General features: G+C 41.6%; 1 protein-coding gene across 7 annotated transcripts in view; it reads right to left on the bottom strand.

The window, feature by feature from the left end:
• The window catches only part of FGGY (FGGY carbohydrate kinase domain containing), a 408,065-nt gene that overhangs the window by 340,055 nt on the left and 44,590 nt on the right, over positions 1-23,420 (bottom strand). For all 7 annotated transcript variants that reach the window (XM_057500245.1, XM_036911238.2, XM_036911239.2 and 4 more), the window contains exon 4: positions 21,184-21,335. In XM_057500245.1, coding sequence (XP_057356228.1) covers positions 21,184-21,335 — 152 coding nt within the window. The remainder of the gene's footprint in view (positions 1-21,183; positions 21,336-23,420) is intronic.

The following is a 23,420-nucleotide window of genomic DNA, read 5'->3' as shown; positions in this document are numbered from 1 at the left end:
ATCTACATTTGCTCTCTTCAACACTAAACTATGTTTTCTACCTTTATCTTGTATCTACCTACCACTTCAGCATTTTTTTAAAAATAATAATAATAAAGAGAGAAATGTGGTATCCACATATAAATCAAGTATAAAAATCAAATGAGCATTCATATTTGAACTGACTGTTTAGAGTTCATAATGCATGAGCAAAACTGAAGGTTTCTGTGATGGCTGCCCTTGTACTGTTCACCATGTAAGAACTTATTCACTATGTAAGAATTTGTTCTCCATGTAAGAACTTGTTTGTTATGCCTCAGAAGATTGGAGACTGACGAAAATTAGGCTTGGGGTGGATTAATGATTGTGCATTGAGCACTGACTCCCCTATACAGAATTTTATTGTTGTTAACAACCATTTGATCAATAAATATGAGAGATGCCCTCACAAAAAAAAAAAAAAGAAAAAATACACACTTCCAATGGTAAAATAATAAGTAACCGGGATGTAATGAATATAGTCAAGATATTGTAACAGCTTGGTATGGTGATAGCTGGTACCTAGAATTGTCATGTACATAAATGTTGAATCACTATGTTGTACACCTGAAACTAATGTAATGTAATACTGTGTGTCAACTACCCTTCAATAAAAAATAATTATCTACAAAAAAAAAAAAAAGAATGTTGAAATAAAATACAATTATATACAAAAAAATAAATAAATAAATAACAAACTCCCAGAAGGCAAAAGCCAACTAACACATGAGAAAAGAATGAAAAAAGCTTCAGGAGGTATCAAGAAACTTAAAGTCAAGCCCTTTCCAAAGAAAACTACAACAGAGCTAAAGAAAGATGTGCGCAAAGGAAAAGGTAATTAATAAGATGATGTATGGCAATAATGTAATGAGCCTGACATCAAGGTTTGGTGAGTCAGACCCATAACTTTATCATTTAATATTCTGTGTGTGGCCATATATCTGCCTCTAATAAGTAACACAGGCAAGATTCAGTACAGGAAGAGGGCTTTGGGGCCAGGGTGGCTAGAAATTTGGGGGAGAGATTTGAGCTGAAGCCTAAAGGTCAAGTCAAATAAGTATCTATGCCACTGCTGAGAACTACACCCAAGAAACAAAAACCCGAACTGACAAGACAGATTGCCTCCATTAGTGAAGGATTTATTTAACTGTATCATTATAGAATTTATTTATAAAATGAAATAATTCCATTGTGTAATTAAAGTTTCTAGAACTAGACTTATGTGCATCCTCCCTACCACTTCCTCTAGAGTTCTACTGTGGTACAGGAAGGTAAGTGTATAATCCACACTAAAGTTGATTTCCCAACATTATGTTATCATTTTCATGAATCCTGATCACATTCAGCAAAGCTGACTCTGCCCAGGAATTTGATAGCACCACATGCATTTGGAAAGCAAGGCTGTGGAATGTGGGCTCTAAGAACTTTGGAGTCAGGCAGACCTGAGTTTGATTCCTGTCCTCATCACTCTCCAGCTGTGTAGCTTTAGGCAAATTAATTTCTCTAAGCCCCAGTTTCCTCAAGTGCCATATTACTAGCATCTATCTCAATGCTAGTAATAGGAATGATCTCATATGATTTGCTTAATTTTTTAAGGCAGTGAAGGCAAGAAAATGATAAACCTTACACTGCAGTTTAAGAGACTAAAACCCAGAGAGGGGCCACAACTGTCTCGAGGTCACACAACAGGGGAGTGGAAAGAGAGATACTAAGATGTAGACTTCTAAGGACCAGCCTGGTGCTAGTTCAGGGGTCTGCCTCCCTAAGCATAAGATGTAGATGGGCCAGGAGAAAAGGAGAAGAATGCCGTGGTGACCGAGAGAGCACAATTCTGTGTGTGTGGCCTGTCTACAAAGGGAGGGAAAAGGATGGAGGGGGGCCTAATAGGAAGAGGAGGCTCTGGAATGGGTAAGGTCTCAGAATGGACATGAAGAAAAGGAGACCAGACAAGTGGAGAGGTGAAGAAGTCTTCCCTAACACCTCACTCCCTTGGATACTTCTTGCTTTCTGTCTCCTTTTTGAGCTCTTTTCCCTTAGTTGCCCTTTAAATGTGAATGATCCTCCCCAGAGTTCTTGCCTCATCCAAACGCTCGTCTCGCTGTTCACACACTCCCTGGGCAATCTCAGTTACTGCCATTGAGTCCAACCAACTACAGGTTGGCGAACATGCCAAGTCTCAACCTCCAAACTCTCTGAAAAATGTCTCCTGGCTGTCCCACTGTACCTCTGACTCAACATGGCCAGGACAGAGTCTGTCATATCCCCCAGATGTTTTCCTCCTCCTTGGTTTTCTATGCCAGTTGATTCAGTTACCTAAGGAGTCATCTTTTTCTTCTCCTTCTCTCATTCCTTCCATCCAATCATCCTTATAATTTAAACTCCCAATTAATCCATAAGAGGTTCCCACCACTTCACCCTCTGTATTAGTCAGGGTTCTCAAAAGAAACAGAATAGATTACATACATACATACATATATGACATACATAACACATACACACTTCATATATATGAAGTCCCTTCATACACATATACGTATACATGTACATACATGCATATGAAAGACTTACAAGGATTGGCTTACATAATAATGGAGGCTAAGAAGTTCCAAGGTCTGCTGTCAACAAGCTGGAGACCCAGGAATCTCAGTTGTGTCCAAAGGTCTGAAGACCAGGGGCACTGATGGTATGATTTCTAGTCCGAAGGCCAACAGGCTCAAGGCCCAAGAAGAGCCTGTTTCAGTCTGAGTCCAAAGGCAACAAAAGACACATGTCTTAGCTCAAGGCAGTCATCTAGGAGGAGCTCCCTCTTAGCCTTTTTGCTCTGTTCAGACCTTCAGTTTATTAGATGGGGCCAATCCACATTAAAGAGGGCATTCTGCTTTACTCTGTTAACCAATTCAAATGTTAACCCCATCCAAAAACACCCTCAGACTAGTGTTTGACTAACTGTCTGGGCATCCTTTAGCCCAGTCAAGTTGACACATGAAATTAACCATCACACCGTATCTTCACTATTCTATTTTCAGCCCATTAGATGCTGTCACCTAGATTATTGCTAGCATACATACCTATGGTATACTACAAAAGTAGCCACCATTCTTCTCTTCCCTGTGTTCATTTCCTTTACAATATGACTCTGTACACTTTCCATCAAGAGATGAATTTATTTCTCCACCTGAGTTGGGGCTGGCCTTACGATGTGCTTTCACCAATGGAATGAAGCAGAAGTGCCACTGTGCTACCTCTGAACTGATGCTTCAGTGACTCTTGTCTTGGAACGTAGTGCTGCCATGCGAGGCAGCCCAGGATGGCCTGCTCAAGGAAAGGAAACATGGAGCAAAAACGAACCATCTCAGGCAAGGCTCCAAAAATGCAAGAGAGCTGAGCAAAGTGAAGATCAGGAAACCCTACCCAACAGCCCTCTGCAGATTGTTCAATGAGTTCAGTTGGACCAGAAAAACCACTCATCTTACTAGCCCATCCCCAGTTAGCAAGTTACTTAATTATGAGATAAATAAATGACTGGTTTTTAACTCAATTATATTTTGAGATGGTTTGTTACCACCCTGATACAGCCCCTAATTTTCAAATCTTACTCCCTTCAAATACCACCTACTACACAGCCAATTAGACAATGGCCTATGTAAAATGTACATTTGCCTATATAAATCATTCATCCACTCATTCATTCAACAAGTATTTATTTGGTATAATCTACATGCCAGGTACTCTGCTCAGCGCTAAGGAAACAAGAGGAAAAAACAGATGCAGCCCCACCCACAAGGAGCTTTCCATCTAGTATACTTTGCATCCTTCAAAGTTTTCTACTACCTCTGGAGTTCAAGATCAAATTCATAAACATGGTATATATGATCCAAGTCTTATTCACCAGCTTCATCTCTGACCATGCTGAGATACTATGCCAAAACCACCCACATGCACTGTGCTTTTTCTCACTAGTATATCTTTACTCGGCAGCACCCTACCTGTAATATCCTCCCTTTTTAACCTGGCCAACCTGGACTCATCCTTTAGAACTAACTCAAGTGTTATCTACTCTGAAATCATCTCTGAGTTCCCTGAGCTGAGTAAGGTGCTCTGATGCCATGCCGCATAATACCCTGTGATGTTCTTATCATGGCACTTCCCATCATCTGTCCAGGTGTCTGTCCTGTTCATAGGCAGGGAATGCGATTTTTCTCAACCTCTCCATCCCTAGGACCTAGTATTGCATCGGATATATAGATGATGAGTAATGTTGGATGAATGAATGAATAAATGAGCAGAGATATACAAGCTTAAAAGGGGCTTGTGGAAATGGAAATAAGAAATGAATGGATAAATGAATGAGACTGTGAATAAGAACTGTCCCAGTTTCTCTTTTCTCATTTAGGTTAATGGCTTTTCACTGCCTGTTTTAGGAGAGGAGACATATTCCAGCCAAGCCAAACAGCCAGAAAGATAAATTTCTCTTCTTGGGGTGAGCAGGTCCTTTGGAAAAGTTTCATTTTAATTAGAAAATGGATTCATTCACTTCCTGGCTTGGACTCCTGGGTCAGCACAACACCATGCTGAATGGCTGCCAAGCACCACTGGAGAGGGGGCTGAAGCAGGAGAAGGGCTCCATCAAATGAAAGTGCTCTGGGACATCTGAGGTCTGAGGACAACCTGGTGTCAGGTCCAGGCTGGCTCACATGGATGACCCCTACTCTTGCTTCCCCAAACTTCATCTATCCCCAACCCATAAAGAATAGGTGTACTTTACAGTTCCACTTGGCATTTCTTTGGGGCTTATTGGGTATACAGACACATACATCTCCTTCCCTGTTTATTGATACCACTGTTGCAGAGCTCCACAGTCATTCCTACAGGGCAAGGACAAGGGCCACAACTGAGAACCCCCTGCACAACCCAAATGTAGAAGATCAGCATTTCATAAACCTTCCTTACAATGGATGTGTGACATCCATCACAGAAAACATCCCTTCTAAGGAGCATTTCTCACATCCTTTGAGGAGGATCTCTGCAGAGGGCACTGGACACTCACTACATGGGTTTTACAACCTGGCTCCAGACTTCCTCGTTAGCCTCACCTCCCAATACCGTTACCTGTCAGCACCCACACAGTCCCTGATCCTCTCAGCAGGCTGATGCAACAGCAGCCCCACCAAAGCACATTCTGCTGCCTCTTTCCCAGAGCCAGACCATGGGGAGCATATCTCAGCTCCAATACTTCACAGCCAGGTGGCCTTGGGAAAGCTGCCTACCTACTCTTCACATCAGTTTCCTTTTCCTATAATGATTATGGAGAACAGTAACACTACCCACACCAGAACTGTCGAGGGAACAAATGAACAAATGTATGTAAAGCGCTTAGAATAGCATCTGGCATATAGGGACCACTTCTTCAATGACCGTTCTTAGCGTGTCGGTGCCACTGCCTGTTTCCATCTTCAGGAGGAGGCAGGGGCTTTGGAGACTGACATACCTTAGTTCAAGACTTGGTTCTCCTACCTGTTAGCTTCATTACCTCTGGCCAACAGTCACCTGCTATCCGTGGGACTCATTTTGTTCACTGATGGCAACGTTTAACTCACAGACTTGTTGCAGGATTCAATTCAATGAGGTTAAAACATGTTAATGTGCCCATCGTGAAACATCCCCAGTAAGTAGTTTCCTCTACAACCCTTACTCTTCTCGAATTTTATGGGGGCCAGTCTTCCCTACTAGGCTGTTAGTTACTTTTAGGAAGGGATCATAACTTACTCATTTGTATCCCTACAGTTAACATGAAATAATTATTTCTCTAGTTAAATACTTATTGACTGGGCAACAATCTGTCTATCAATCCTCCTCTGTGGTCAACTGTGTGCTGGGTATAAAAGTGGACCACACAGGGAGAGCTGAAATATACTGGTTCTGATCCTCATGTTGTTTACTGGCTAGATGATGCAAAGAGTCCACACGAGACACTCAGCAGAAATGTGTAGCAGTATAGAAATTCAAATTTGAAAATACCTGATTTATAAACTAAGGATACTGCATGGTCATGAAAGAAAGACATTGTTATAGGCAGGCGGCAGAAGAAAGGTATCACTTGGGAAATAGTGTCTGACCCAAGTGGAGAGAGAAGGGAAAGACTAGGGAAGATGGGACAGAGGGCAGTCCAGCTGGGACAACTGCCCAAACAAAGTGCAGGAAGGGGCATCAACTCCTTCCTGTGTCCTGGCTGTGGAAAAGGAACCCTGAGAAGGTCAGCCTGACAGATACATTTTAAATGTAGTAAGAGGCAAATCTGAATTTGTTTTAGACACTCAGCTCAGAAAAGAAGGGGAGCCACCATCAGCTCTGAGCACGGGGTGATTTTTTAGTACAGCTTTAGGAAGGTCAAGACAGCAATAATACGGTGGGAAGTCCTGATGGGAGAAGAGAGGAGGCAGGAGGACTGGTTTCCATGTACATTTCTGACACGGGAGGACAAAGAGCAAAGGAAAAGGAAAAACAGAGGCAAAAGAGAGAATAGGAGTGAGAAAGAAAATAAAACAATAAAGACTGAGTAGAGGAGGAAGGGAAAGAAACTAAAGACAAAAGCAAAAGATGGACAAAGAGGAAAGAAAGATGGGGTAAAGAGAAAGAATAGGATAAACATGAGAAATGAATGAAGTGAGAAAGGCATAAAAATAGAAAAATAAGAGAGATATGTGGAAAGCAACAGCAAGACCACAACAATGTCCCTGATGAGACAAAGCACAGAGAAGGAAGGGCAGAAGCCAGAGCCCAGCTCGCGGTCTGCACACTGTCTGTCCTCTGGGTGAATGAAGTCATGGCTGATGTCACTGACTCTGAGTCACACGCCCACCAAAGATAGGTGGAAAGAGCCCCCGCCTGGTGTTCGGTCCCACCCTCATGGGCAAGGGGGTTAACTCACTGCTTTGTTCCCTGGGACACTGGCTAGTCTAGTCCTGAGAGGACTGAAATGAGAGCAGCCCCCTGCCCTGGGAGGACACTGCAGCCCCATGAGCACTCAGAGCTCACCGTTGTTGTTTCAGGTCCAGGCCACTAAGATGGGGGTCAGAAAAGATGCGGCAAATAGCATCCAGCTTTTCTCTGACTGATGTAGGGGAAACTGGCTCCATCCCATCATGTCCACAAAGGAAATTTCCAGCATGAATAGGATTGAATACACAAAAGGGACTCAAAAGGTACTTTCGACTGACTCACTGCACTGCTTTCTCACATTCTAAGCTTTCACCATTCTGCATGTACAGCCCCACAGAGGTCTTACTTCCTGGGATCGGCAGACCTTTCCCCACACCATCCCACCTGCCTTTTGCAAGCCACCCCACCCAAGTGCTTACCTAACTCCAATCCACCATCAGCCCGTAGCCTATATATTACCTCCTCCTTATTCCTCTCCCCCAACTGGGGTATATTTCCAGACCTGAATCTCCATTCCTCTTGTGGTGTTCTATGACTTTATTTCTGTCCCTCTTCTAGAACATGAACAACTTGAGGACAGGACTCTGTTTTGTTTACGAACATATTCCCAGCATTTAACCAAGTACCTGAAATAAAATGCATTTTCAATAAATATCTCCTGAATGAATGAATGTCCTTGATCAACTCTGGAAGAAACTGATCAGTACTGCACTATTTTTATGTCTGAAGCGTGTACCCATTCTTACAGCCTTCATCCTGAGAATGTTTGTTGCTGAAGCAATACCCTATAAGACACTAATAACTGTGCAAGTGAAACTCTGCTGGAAACATTTGCTCAGGACTTACTCTATACCTGGCTCCTTTCTCTCGCCAACCCTTGCCCTGTGAGCTGTTGTGAAAAGAGCACAGGCTTGAGTTAGATTTAAGTTAGATCCCCAGCTCCACACTCTCTAGCAAATAAGGGGACCTCTCTCAGCCTGTTCTCACCAGCTCACCCAGGAATAATAAGGCCCACTTCCCAAGGTGTCTGTAAAGAATAAGCACAACTTTTAAAAAAGTGCCTACCCACAAACAACATGGATTTTTCCCTTCACTCTGGCCTTTCTTAACAGCATCTAGAGAAAAGTACTTGACAAACAGGTCTCACTAATTTTCTTTCCAAAAATCAACTACTTCTGTCATAACCACCTGAAAGTTTATCACTACAACAGCACTCTACAACTTAGCCAGTGCCTTCTAATTAACACCATTTTATAGAAAGGAAACTGAGGCCCATCCGTGAAGTGAATTACCCAAGCTCATGCAGATAATAAGTGAAAAGCCTGGAGTGGAACCCCAAACACTTGAACTCCAAACTCAATACTCCTTCCCTACTGTCCAGCTGCTGCTTCCCAGGACATGGGAGGGGCTCGATAAATACTTCCACAATGATTCACTCTCGCAGGTCCATGGGCTGTCTCTGACCCCCAGCCAAAGCCAGACCACGTGGCCCCATGCCAAGGCAACTGCGGTAAGCTTCACTCTGGTCCTGGTTCTCTCTCATCTACCTTAGGGACAGCACTGAAGGAGAACTTCAGGGGCCAGGTAGACCAGCTGTTCCCAAATACCAGCTCATGGAATGATACTAGCCCATGACCACGATTTTCACTAATTAGTAGTGAAGTAATAACAATAATGAAAGTAGTATTAGGGAAGATGAGATCCTTATTATTCGTAATACTATGAATAATTAATTAGAAAAAAGATATTAAATTGCTTGCTTTGCTTTACTTAGGTAAGGTCCAATACTATAAACATGCAGCGTTCATCTGTACCATAGTTCAGACCCTTTAGCAAAGCCCTAATGAGAGACAGAGGCCAGGGAGGGTAGAGCCAGTAACTCAGGCATCTCTCTAATTCCCTCTAAACACTCCCTAATCTTGCATTTTTGACTCTTGAGATTACAAAGCTTGGAAGCGCAACTAAAGGAGCTTTTTGAGAGGGTGTGGGTGCAGATCTTAATGGGGCTATGAGTGAGATCAGATTTTCTTTTATTACTGAGGCTGCTCACCAGTTTTACCTAATCCATAGTCTCTCCCTTCGGGAAGGATTCAGAGACATGGGCTTTTATGGGGATCCCTGAATCACTTTATCATTCAACCAGCAGAATGGTCCCAGCTTGATGCACAGTCAAGTCTCAAGTGAGGTCTTAGCTGAAGAAGCACTTCCAGGACTCCTGGGTTCAGAAGAGGTAAGGAACTAGTTGAACCATTTATTCATTTATTTTTTTAGAACTACAAACATTTAAAGTGAATGCAAAGGGGAGAAAGAAACTGGCTCTTTAAGAGGTAGCGCTAAAGTGCTGGAGCGTAGATGAAAGAGGAATAGGTTGGAATTTGTGTAGCAGACAGAATCGTAGATTCCACTCAGTCTCAAGCATAATTCTTTAATTTTGAGTCTAATTTAGCATAACTCTGTTAAAGTTTTATTCCAGGGTTCATATTTATTTTAAAACCTTAAGTGAGGCAAATGTGTTTTCTAGGATATGAAACTTAAAAACATGAGAACTAACTCTCTACGTAGGTCTCACATCTGTAAAGTAGACTAGGGAACCTTGCCTCATAAAGGCTGGAGATTGACCAAATAACCTTTACCATGCCTTTTTTAAACCCATTTCCTAGAGTTAGAACACACAGGCTTGGCATTCCAGCATTTCCAGAAGAAACAGAGGCAGGAAATGGTAAAAGCCCCTCTATTCTCAGCTTCTCTATCTGCAAGATGAATGGTAATACTACCTCACAAGATTTTCCTAAGATTTAAATGAGCTAGCCAACTTAATAGCACACAGTAGACAGTTAATGAATTCCAGTGCAGGTGTTGATAATATTTGTAGACAGCAATCAAACAGCAATCAACATCTAAAACAGAATTAAGTATTTCAGAAAGGTAAAGGGTCTTTCTTTAATTTAAACTGTTTTCACAAAGGTAACAATGTCTCGACTTCAAAAACTTAAGGACGATTGGTGGGTGGAGAAAAGGGCAGACAGCTGGATACATACGTGATAAAACAAATCTAATAAAATGTTAATGGCAGAATCCAGGTGATGGTTCTGACAATTCACCATTAAATTCTTTCACATTTTCTGTATGTTTGAAAATTTTAATAATAAAATGTTGAGGGAAAAATGACATTCAAAGTCTCCTGCACTTGGTCCTAGACTTGGGAGCCCCTTGAGATAAAAGACACCCTTGGCTTCTGCTTTGTCTCCCCATCACCAGGTAGGTACCTTCTGAATAGCAATTAATAAAGAAAAGTTTGTTTCACTAATTAAATGAATATATTCCTACCACAGCAGAGGAGCTATTCTCATTTTGAAGATAACAGAACCAAGAAAAGCAAAACCAACCCAACTGCTCAGAGAAATGAAATGTAGTTATCCTTCTAGAAGAAGCCCCTGTCCTGCATCTTTTCTGACTTGCCTCCTCCCTTGCCTCAATCAACATGTATCAACCCCAGGCCTCCAGATTTCCAAAGTCACAGTTCACCTCAAGGAGACTGATCATGCTAATAAGTTGCCTATATCACAACACACATAAAATGCATCTTTCCTAAAGACAGTATTTTCCTCTAAGAGGTGTGACCTCCATTTTAGCCACTGTGAAAGAAAAATCTTGCTCAGGTTTTGTTTTACACTGAAAAATACCAAGTAGGCAGGCCAGCCAAATTTAGCTATATTTCTCCTGCCTCTCTGGTCACACTAAAAAGACCTTGATGTAGCTGACACCCCTCTATAGTGGTCAGGAAGACTGGCAGCAAAGAAGATGGGCACATGGGCTTCACTACTATAGCCGTAAGTATGGCTCTGGCCAGGAAACATGGATTCATTTACAAATATTTGTTGAGTATGTTTTCCATGCCAAGCACTGTCTTGGCTCTGGGGACACAACAGACAGGTGTGGATAAATAGATTTGGTCCCTGCTCTTACGGAGCTAAGAATCCACCAACTAAATGAGAAACATCGTGCAGCAAAAAACAAACAAGACAGTTTAGAGCCAAAAGGGACCTTCATGAAGACCCAGTCCTGATACCTGTGGACAAATCTTTTCATCTCTTTGAGGCTTGTTGTATTCATCTGTAAAATTTGGCAATTACTAATAATTATCTCACAAGGCCATGTCATTGATAAAATAAAGTAAATATATGGCAAAGTCTTCCCTAAACCATAAAGTAAACACAAATAGACAATTGTAATGATAGCTGACATTTATTAAATGTTACTAGGTATCAAGCCAAGTCTCTTGACCCTTTGTCTTTTTTTTAATTACTCTGTTGGACTATAAAACTAAGAGAATATAGCACATTACTTGGCATTATTCAAATATGCAAATTCAAGGATGATAAAGAAAGGATTCACTGTCCAGGTAAGCGAAGGCAGACCATCAGCCTCAATACTCTGTATATTTAGTTACAAGTCCAGTTAATGGGCAGACCACCCTGGAGAGAAAATCCACAACAGATGCCCTAACGACAGCTGACAGTACTGTCAGCACTGCTCAAAGGCTGGGAGGAATCTGGTCCGAAGGTAATGCGGCCCTGGTACAAACATTCTAAAGAGAGGCTGTATGAATCAGTAGCTGAGTCTTGGATGCTCATGGGAAGTGAAGGGAAAAACTGGAAGGGGTTGTCCTCCCCAAGAGTGGAGATGCCCTGAGGAGGTACTGCCTCAATCTTGAGCCTTCACTTCACACATAAATAAGCTGTGACTCAAGGTAACAGGACCATGGCCAAGGGGTGGCTCTGGTGGAAATGAGTGGTCATACTCCCAACTTCCTTTTCTACAATGGGGACAGAAAATTAACTTACACTCGGCCTGCAGTGGGCCTTTACTTTGGAATGTAACTATTGGCCAGACACATCCAACCATCAAAAATGGCATGGTAAATGTTTTACTTAGTTCATCAGTTCATCCATCCCATCCATCCATTTACATATTTGCTGAGTTATTATTAGTGTTAAACAGCAAGCAGAACCCTGAGACACTAGGCATATGGAGATAAATGAGGCACCATACAGTGTGATAAATTCCAGAGAAGAGGTAAGGGGACAGAGGACAGGACCCTAATCACACTCGACGGGGGTAGAGAAAGTCAAGGAAGGCTCCCCAGAGTCTTGGAGATTTAGTTCAAGTTTTCCCAAGCGAAGAAAGAAATTATTATAAGTTTGCCAGGTGAATGAAAAACGTGAGCAAAGACCCAGAGGTATGAGACAATATGGGTATGGAATCCTTAGAGCCACTAACCAAGAAGTTTACCATCTGGAAAGTCTTTCTAATTCTCCAAGCATTTTGTTATAGGAAAACTAATGATGGATTCCTTGAACAAATTCCCACAGCCTGGGTCTCAAATCCAAATGCCTAGAGGGGTAGTGCTGGAAAAAGAAATAAGTGAGGCAAGCTGGGTGGAGATGGCTGGGAAATGAAGGACACCTGCCCCTTCCAAAGGGGGCAGCCCCTTGTCAGCTCTGGCCAATTCCTTCCACATGGGAATGTGAGTCCAGGATTGCCAAGTCCTTTTGTTACTTTTTCTAGAGAAGCAGAGTATCTGGATTTTTATGTGAGATTTCTTAGTTTTTAAACTGCTGGAAACTAATTCAAGCACAGGGTGGGTCAAACAGAATCCATCTGGGAACCAGATTCAGCCTGTAGGCTGCCAGCCTGCAGCCCTGGCATGCAGGAAGAAATGGGTGCCCCTTGAGAAAAGGCAGTGAGGGCCGGTGGATTGACCTCAGGAGCTGGAGGCAGGTTGCATTTGGTGAGAATCCTGCTCTACCACTTACTTTGTGTGTGGCTTTGGAGAATCTACATAATCACTTCTGGGTCTTGATTTCCTCATCTGTATAATGGGAAAATAATACTGTCACTGAGGGGCTTAGATGAAATACTGCGTAGGAAGCCACTCACACAGTGTTTTTTTAGGAAAATGAGCCCAAGGAGAGAAAAATCCCATGCTAAATAATGAAGCATTGTCAACCAGAAAGTTTAGCTATGACTATAAAAATCATCTTTTAATGGAAAGGTACTAAGTAATAAAAGCATGAGCATTGTGCTGGAACAGTAGCAAACTATTCCAACCATGGTAGTGTCCTTTATTAATGTTTGTTTGAATATATAGCCAGACTTTTTTTCTTTACTGGTAATTTCTTAAAACCAATGCATTTATAGGACTGCACATTCAGTGTTACAATTTTTCCATTTAATATTATAGCATAAACTCTGTTGCTGCTATACCAATATTTACTATGCCAGAGTGATTTTTTTAAGTCATGAAACAGATTGTGTCATACCCATACTTAAAATCCATCAACCATTATCTCCCATCAATCTTGATGATTTCTTTCCCAAGGTGAATCTACTGCTCCCTCTTCCTGAAAATCTCATCATTCAGGTCGAACAAAACCTCCCAAGAGAAAACACGCTAGCCATGCCAACTCTGTTCATCTGTGTCTCCTTCATAGCATTTTCCAGAAAACACAGTCACTTTGCATATGTATTTGTCTCCTTGTGTATTTTCTGCCTCCCCACACTAGAGTCTCGGCTCCCAGAAGACTCTCTAGGGCCCTCATCTGTCTTGCTCACCTTGGCACCCCCAACACACACTACAGTGCCTGTGACATAGGAGACAATCAGTATTTGTTAAATGTAAAAAAAAAAGAAAAAAGTGAACCCACCACCCATTATTATCAGCCTCAGATCTTGTGAAGTCATGGCCTATAAGCTTCTTCCCTGGACTAGTTTATTCAAAACCCAGAAAGGCAAATATTTGAACAGGCAGTAGAGTGAGATGGTGATAACCTCATAATCAATCTGAAATGTCAAAGTTCAAATCCCAGCCTTGCCACTAATTAGCTGAGTGACTTAGGTAAGGTGCTTAATATCTCTGAGCCCATTTTATTACCTATAAAAGATGATACTATAGGGTGGTTGTGAGGATTAGGAATTTAACATGGATGAAATGCTTAGAAAAGTGCTAGATACATAATAAGTACTATATACACTTTACTGTTTTCACCTATTTCCTCATTCTTACTGCTTGGCTGATCTATACATTCCTCTCCATACAGACTCTAATTTCTTAAAGGCAGAGACCACTTCTGGATTCCCACAGTCAACTGCAGAGGCCCCAATAGAGTGTGATGGGGGACAGAACTGAGGTATGGCTCTTGATGTTGGCTTGATTATATGGTATGAGACTATGAGTAAGTCATTTAATTTCTTTGAGCTTCAGTTCCGTCACTAGTTAAAGGATATAATATCTAACCCACAAGTCTGGTGTAAAGACTATACAAAATTACCCTTGTGAAATATAATAAGTATGGGGCTGGAGGCAATGGTGAATTTTAAGGGAAACTAGTAGTAGTTATTCAGTAAATCAGTCTGCTTTGCAGTTCAAAGCTGGCTGCCTCCTGGTATAAGTATTACACATAGGATGTGGGTGATTCAAATAAATGAATGACTGTGAAAAAATGTTTTGTACTCTTCTACTGTCTCTTTTCTATGATTATCTCTGACAACTCTGTGGTGGTGTTTAGATGCTTTCCTTAGCTCTTAGTCAAACAGGAAAAACATACCACTCATGACAGTCAGCTACATGAAATAAAATGTTCTAGTGTTTAAAATTCTCTCAGTTGGTAATAGGATGTTACTGGCATGCCCATCAGTAGAGATAAACAATTTTAAACACAATGGAAATGAAAATTAAATTACTATTTGAATATCTACTGTATAAAGCACTTTGCAAATACTCTGACTAAATTAGAATAATTTCACAGTTCTAATATTATCCTCATTTGACAGCTAAGCACACTAAAACTCAAAGAAGTTGATTTATCTTATCTAAGGTCCCAAAACTAATAAAAGGTGAAGATTTAAATGCAAGAGTATTTGGCTCCAAATCCTGTACTTTTGATACTGTTGTTTCAGAACTGTGTTGTATCTTCCAAAGTTCCTCAATATTTTGTATTAGTTCTATTGCTTAGATCTGATGAATGTAGGTGAATATTATTAGACCTGTACATGGAATTTAAAGCCAGAATAAATAACAGAAAGACTATAGTTTCTTCCATATTGCCATTAAAAAAGAAATGGTGCATTTCAAAGAAAGAAATTTACATTGTTTATCTTTATAAAGTTTTAAGATGAGAAGAAACCTAAAGATAACAAAATAGATGTTACTATATCAAGAAAAACAAAAGAATAAGGCCAGATAAGGCATTAAAAGTGAGCTGAGGCAAGCCTCTTCTTTTACTGAAAAGGCACTAAACCCAGACTTTCTTGACCTCCAACAGAGTTTTTTCAATAGTTCCTACTGCAAAGCACTTTATGGACACTTTCCATAGCTAGCAGGAACTTACCAAACCACCACTATAGGCATCCAAACACCCAGGTTCCTCCAAAAAATCTACATATTCCAGAAAAGGCACATTAGAACCAATCAGAGAATCATTTACTCATTTTCCCAACATGTCATCAGGGAAACAGAAGCAGAGGGGCCTGGACTGAGAAATGGGAAGGGCACATATATTTTCTAACCCCATCAACAAAATTCTCTGACACTGCAGCCCATTGGTTCCAGACCGTTGGGATGAACAATGAAAATCTCAAACGGTAAATTGATTAGCTTTTTGCTCTGCTGACAATGGCAAAAAGAGGAAATGACTTAAAAGACAGATTGGAATATCTCCATGCAGCCTCTACAAGCCAGTTAATTATCTTCCATTAACACTGAGCTGTCAGGATCTGCATCAGCCTGTTAACTTTCTTGACCTTCCTCAGTCTGCACCTTGTTACCCTACAATGTTTCATGTTTATAAAGATAGGAGGCTCCAGCTGTTTTGGCCTGACAGAACTTAATTTACATTTGGCCTTCATTAAGATGAGAGTCAGAATCATTGAGACCAAATGGAAAAGCCAGACTGCTGGGGGTTATGAAAAATTCAAATGGCATTTTTCCTTTTATCTGACAATTCTTATTAAGGAGACGTACGTCAACCTGAAACACATAAACCTTAAACGTAAAGGACATGATTAAAATTCCATGTTGCAGAACTGGGACCCGAGTGACTTTGCCCAAGAGCTACAGTGGTCCTAGTACATCACTTTTGTCTTCTGGGAAGTCTGAACTCCAAAATCTGCCCAACAGTCTGACATCTGATTCCAAGCTAAGGACACAGGAGCACATGAATGACAGCAATACTGCAGTGAGTGGTCAGCTCTGACTCCTCCATTGAGCTCACCCCTCATAGCCAATCAGTCTCAATGTCCTGTTAACATTATCCCCTAAGGATTTCTGGAACCTATCTCCTCTTCTTCCTACAGTACGTAATTCAGGTTTCATTACTTCTCACCTGGAGTACTACAACTGTCCCTTACTGGGCCACTCAAATTATTCAAATGATATTTACTGAGTACCTACTGTGTGCCAGGCATTTTATTAGGGGTAGGGTAACAGCAATGAACAAAATGGATATGATCTCCATCTTCCTGTGGATTACAATGGCTGGAAGAGATAAGCATTATACAAATAATCATACAAACTGACTTACCATTACAGTTTGTAAAGGGCATAATGAAGTAAAATTAAGAGTGCAATGACAAGAGACCTCTGATTTACTTGAGGGTCAGGAAAGGCTTTTCTAAGGATGTGACAATAAAGCTGAGACCTAAATGATCAGTTAGAATCAGTGGTAAGTAGAGGGAAGAGCATTCAGAGAATGAGGCACAGCATTACATCATCAAAACCAGGGGTCAGCAAACTTTTCTCTAGCAGCCCAGTGAGTAAATATTTTCAGTGTTTCAAGCCATACAGTCTCTGTCTCCACTACTCAGTTCTGTCAATGTAAAGGAGTCATCAGCAATAAATAAACAAATGAGAATAGCTGTGTTCCAGTACAACTTTATTTATGGCTGCTAAATTTTAGCTTCATGTAATTTTTCTAAGTCACAAAATACCATTCTTCTTTTTGATTCTTTTTTAACCATTTGAAAATATAAAACCCATTCTTAGCTCCTAAGACATCCAAAACAGGCAGCAGGCCAGATCTGGCCCATGGACCCTAGTTTGCCAATCCCTAGTCAAGACCCAGTGGTGGCAAAGAACTGGGTGTGTTTGAGGCCTGCCAAGTGGATTCCTGTGGATGGGTCAGAGAGAGCAAGGTGAGGGACACACAGTAAGCAGAGAAGGGGAGGTAAAAATGATGTCACATACTATCTTCTAGGCCACGTTACAAGTTTTGTAATTTATCTTCAGAGCAAAGCAAAGCCAACACAACTAGCCAACACTATTGTCACATAGTGTCACAAAGTACTATATTCAGGAAAGGAAGAAAACTAGTTCTTATTTCCACACACATATATTTTCCCACCCCAGTCCAATCTCTTCATCCCTGCCAAAGGTCTCTAAGACATTCTCTCCCTTGCTTAAAAGCCATCAACTAATTTCACCAAAGAAGCCCTTAATAAACTGCACTAGGCTACTTACCTGCCTCATTTCCTACTACACTCAGGGAAGCTTCCCAAGCTCTGGTATCAGGGCCTACATACCTTACCATAAATGAACCATAGTCTCTCTCCAGAATATTCTGTCTGTCTTCTCTAGTTGGCAAAACCTTCACTTACATCTTGAGACTTATCTCAATAACTTCTTCAGGAAGCAAATTGTTTCCTGAAAGCACTTTGCATATTCCTGCATCATAGTGCTCAGCCTATCTTCTGATGGCTCTGGTTCCATGGCTCTTTCCTCCACCTGCCCCACTCCTAGCTTAGGGAGTATCCCACATCCCTACCACTGTCCCCAGTGGACTCTGTGCCCTTCAAGAGTAAAGCTGAGTCTTCTTTGTGCCCACGTCCCCAGTGCCTTTCACATTGCTGGTTCACAGCAGGACCTCAGTTAATGTTTAGCAAATTAAGGGACTAAGAAAGAATAAACAAATGACAGTCTGTCTTGCCTGAGTGTCTCAGCCCTGGGAAAGTTCACTATGGATTCAGTGAGACCCAGAAATGACAATGAAACATTCTCGGGGTAAAAGGGTTTATATCTGGCTTTATTTTCCTAGCCATAGGTCAAGCACTAGAAGCACATCTGTGTCCAGCAGTCTGCAGGTCTGTAATCCACCTCCATGTCTGCCTCCACTCAGAGACCTGGGCAGAGCTCTTTATATAGTGACTCAGTCAACAAGAGCTTATAGCCTAGGGTGTGGAAGCAGTAGCCTAGCAGCAGGCCAATTACACCATCAAGTAGTTCAGGTCAGGTGCGAATCCTGGCCATAGGAACTTCCATTTCCCCACACAGTCCCATGAACTCAGCACAGTCTCTGGTTCTGTTCTTGAACATTGCTGAGCAAGCAGGTCTGCTGAAGCTACCTAAATTCCTTGTGCCCCAGGGACCCATAACCCTATGAAAAAGAAGTACTGTTTCCTGATTCTCCACAAATCGGTGCTTTTCAGGATACTAGGTGTGGATAAAATGAGAGTTCCTGTGGCCAGGATTCTCACCTGGCCCTGGTTGACTAGTTCACTGTACACCTGTGGGCAATACATGACTGTTGACTCTAGATAAAGAGCTCTGCCCAGTGCTCTGGGCACGACACGGTGGCAGGGCTGCAAGGCTGCAGGAGAGCAGAGCAGAGGCTGGAGTGGTGGCAATGCTGAGGACAGAGGCCCAGAGGATGGCTGTGCAGGCAGAGGCCCAGAGGACAGCTGTGTGGACAGAGGGGCCCAGAGGCAGACTGGCTTGCTGCATACAGACTCGCTTTGAGTGAATGGGATTCTAGTGACTGACCTGCCACCTGGAAATAAAGTTGGGTATAACCCTTCACCCCAAAGAGCGTTCTGCTGTCAACTTTCTTTGGTCACATTGAATCCATAGTGAACTTGCCCAGGGCTGAAACCCATTGGCAAGACACTAGGGAAGAGCCTTTAGAACTGAAAGTGGTCTTATAAGCCTGCAGGCCACCAGCAACATCAGCATTGCCTGAGAGCTTAAAAACCATCAGCTAATCTCTAACTTCAAATGCAATTCTCACGCAAATTTTCATTCCCACCTCAGGACTACCAAATCAGAACCTGCAGTTTAACAAGACCTCCAAGTTTGAGAAGTGCTGAAAGTCATCCTGGTCAGGCTTTAAGGAGAAGATGCTAAAACTGATTATTTTAGAAATACCTTTGTATTTTGCATTTGTAATCACTATAAAACCAAAGGAATCCTCCGCAGAGATTCCTGTGCATGCTTACCAAGAAGTAAAAGATAAATTTTTAAAACTTTAAAAACAGATTGGAGACTCAACCTTCAGGTAATTAAATACAGATAAGGCAAAGTTTAGGGCCCTGCTCAAAAAATTCTGAAATGAACTTAGATGGGGGAAAGGATGCATGATTGGGTGGAAGGATAGATGGATGAATGGATGAATAGTCTTAGAAGGTTACAATCACTGCCATGCAGTCTAGAGCTTAATTATTTTCTATGGGCTTTATTTAGTGTAACTTTATCTCAAGTACACAGTTGTTAAGTATCCTGAGAGGTTCATACCAATGTATATTTAGATCTTTTGGGGTACACAGCCACAAGCTGGCTACAAAGCAGATGTTCAGTAAGACCTGATGATGATGCGCCAGTGACAATCATCTTAATTCAGGATAGTTCTTCCTTACCTGTGGTCAAGAAGGGTGATATATCCAATCCTTTGTCCTCTTGCACCAAGTGTAGGATGCCCTCGTTCCTGGTCCTACTACCCTAAGTGGCATCCTTTAGAGAGGGACTTTAGTGCTATGACATGATGGGGTGAGCCAGGATGTAGAGCCCACTAGACAGGGTTTCAATTGCAGCTCTACCACCCATTTGGGGAAGTCACATAACCCTCTCTCAAGTCTCAGCTTCAGATGATGCCTACCAGGCAGAGATTGTCAGGGTTAAATCTATTGATGCCTGTAGGACACAAAGAATGTAAAGGCAGCACAGTGGAGTTCTACATTCCCATTTATATTTCAGGATGTATTTGTATCAAGTTTGCAAAATTATCCAGGCTAACCCTCTCAAATTATAGATGGAAAAAAGTAAGGCCTGGGATGAGAACTACTTTACCCAGTGTCACACAATGTGATGTGAGTAGAGTCAGAATTAAAATTCTAAAAGTCCTGACTCCTAAAACACTGTTTCCAAACTCTCAACAGCTATAGAAGCCTTTCTGCAAATTAAAGTTTATGAAACCAAGCCTGCCTTGATTCCTGAGGCTGCTTTTGCTTATTTCTCTTCTGCCCCATGGTGGCAATCCTGGAACACCTTATCAGCATCCTTAAACCACCCTCCCTACCAGTCTCCCATCCAATATACATCTTAGGTAACTAGAGCCTCAGCCCACCTGAAACCTCAGAGCCAGCAAATGAATCACACCAGGACTTACTAATTAGATGGATTCTCTCCTCACCAGACCACCTAAGGGTTTTCAAATCCCTGAGGTTCCCAAAGGACTTGAACTTTCTCACACATCCTACTCTGTTGGGAATTATTAAGCTGACATCACCATTCTCCACACTTTACAAAAGATCCTCACATCTGGAAATAGGAACCACCTGCAAATGCTTTGTCGGGAGAGCACCACATCACTCAAGGACACTGAAACCCAAGATCAGGTGAGATGACAAAGGATATACCTTAAAAAGCCACCAAAGCCAAAGAGCAAGCACTGAAGGCTACAAGTGTACAGAGAAAGAAGGCTCTCGTCAGAAGACATGGATTTCATTGCAGCTCTGCCACTTTCTAATTGTAATAGTAATTAACCTCTCTGAACTTCAGTAGAGTACTGGATATTAAGAGAACCGATTTTGGAGTCACCAGTCTTAGATTCAAATCCTGGCTCTGTCACATACTTACTGTGTCACTTTGAGTGGGTTGCATAATCTCTATTAACTTGTCTACAAAGCACAGACCAAAAAAAACTGACTTCACAGATGTACTGTTAGGATTCAAGGAGATAATGTGCCAAACACTTTCGTGCCTCACATGATTTAAGCATATAAAACCAGGAATGATTTAACTGCAATCGAATCAATAAAAGGGGTCAATCTTCCTTAATAGAGTTGCTGAGAAAAATCAGACATAACGGACTTTCAGCAGGGTGGCTGGTACAGACAGATCCACAATAAATGGGATCCTCTGCAATGATCAGTATCCTCTCCTCACCCCAAGACACTCACCTCTTTCAGCCACAGAAGCTTAGGAGCCTGCATTTCCACAGACATCGCACCCCCGACATGCTGCAGGACACTGTGCTGGGTTTCATTGATCCTTTGGACCTGACTGACCGCCCGGTGGTCCAGCCACATGATGACATTTCGATGGGAATCCCCTAACAGAAACAAGGGAGATAAGGACACACATATTATCATCCTTCTATTCAGGGGGGCACTTGTGGATTCCCAAGGGCAAAAGTCTGCACAAGTACTATAATTTCATACATCAATGAACAAGTGAAAGGACCCCCCCCCCCAACACTGATCAGTGCACTCTACCCAACCTTGGGTTTCCCTTTAGGAGATGTGTTCTTTGAATATAGCCTCAGGGTTAAGCATCTAAAACCAGTCAAGATCTACCAATTAACACTATTATTATGCATTCTCTTTTAACTTCTTCCTCTCCTTTCCTATCCCTTCTATTCTAGAAAAACTTTTCTGGATATATATTCAGGAAAAGAGTCTAAGAAATAAGCCTAAAACAATACTTTGACTTTTTAAGATCTATCTTCTTTAAATATGGGCAAATTTTTAGATGACATAATACATCTAAATAATACATTGAATACATCTACACAATGGCTTTTATCTGCTTATATTCCCACTTTTTCTAGTCATTTTGACTAAAATTAGTTAATTTGGGTGTTTTTTCCTCACTTGATTGGTTTGTTTGGTGGAATAGGAAGCACTGAAACTTTCCAGTTTGGGAATCAGACAGACCTAATGGGGAATGCTGACTCTTTGTGTTACAGGCCTCTGAGACATTCTGAGAAAGTTACTAAATTTTTCTCAGACTAAGTAAAATGAGAATAGCCAACACCTAACATCATATAAGTATCAACTGAGATTTTTTTCACTCACTGAATAAAAGGTAATTCACATAGAGGATATGGCAAGTACCTGTCGCATAGTAGGCCCTCAAGAAGAATAAACTACAAGGAACAGAACTTAAAACCAGCTGGGAAAGGAGGCACTGCCCTCCATACCCTCCCTCTACCATCCTGCAGCCCACACAAGCATGCCCCTTTCCCCCTTCCCCAGCTGCTGTTAATCCCTCAGGCACTGACGGACAAGCCATACTCGTTTTCCAGACCTCTGCTCCCTCAGATGGCAGAATGCAGAGAACAGCAGTGAATATACCTGGGAAATTCTACAAGGGAAAGATAAAAGGGGACCCAACAGTAACTGAACCAAGCACTCCACACATTATCTTATCTCATGGCATTATCTTAACTGAAGCGATTACATGACTTTGTTAATAACAAATATTTATGAAGCTTTGTGTGTCCCAAGCCCTGTCCTAAACATTGTGCACACATCATTTAATCCTCAAAACAACCGTCTGATCTAGGTCATTTTTAATGACAAACGGACTCCGGGATGGAAGACATGCTTACTGTCTCACAGCTGGGGAAAGCAAGAAGTGTGCTTTGAAAACAGATCTGTGCAGAGAATAGATAAATAAATCGGTGAAACAAATTTACACTCACGCTACACATCTCAACATGAGTAATGATACCAGCCGGGATATTTTTAAACACAACATACATTGTTTGCTGCTGTGAGTATATGCAGATGCAGCAAAAGCACAGAAACAATGTTTGTGAACACCAGCTTCAGCAGCACAGTCACCTGCTGGGCAGAGGGGTGATGGAGGGCAGAGGCACAGATTTAAGTTTCAAGCAGCTTAAAAAAAAAAGACGTGCCAAATACGGCAAAATTTCATCTACCTATCCTCAGTAGTGTGTACATAGGAGGCTGTTTTATTTTCCTTACTCTTCCATATCTTTGAATTTTTAAACCTTAAAGGAAAAACACCCACCTGATACCTAAATTAGGGTATCATCGTCATAATGAGATAAGGTCTGTCACTGGCTTGCCCGTCTGGAAAGATTTCAGGTCCCACTTCAAACAACAGTAATACTTCAAAAATAAGAGAAAGTACGTAAGACCTGCCATAGGTACATCTAATTTTTTTTTTAACAGCTGACTGAATAAACTGTGTAACAAAACTTCTTAAAGCTCTGGTTCTCAACCTTAGTTGTATATCCAAATCACTTGGGATAACTTGAGAAATACTGATGGCAAGGTCCCATTCCAGAACCATCATAGAGTCAGAATGCGGGTGTGTGGGTGTTGAGGGGACAACATCAGTAATTGTCCTGCCAATGGGTTTCAGCCCCAAACAAGTTCACTACAGA

Source organism: Manis pentadactyla, chromosome 4, assembly GCF_030020395.1.
Source record: "Manis pentadactyla isolate mManPen7 chromosome 4, mManPen7.hap1, whole genome shotgun sequence".
NCBI lineage: Eukaryota > Metazoa > Chordata > Mammalia > Pholidota > Manidae > Manis > Manis pentadactyla.
The sequence above is the reverse complement of the archived record's forward strand: the minus strand, read 5'-3'. Positions and strand labels throughout refer to the sequence as shown.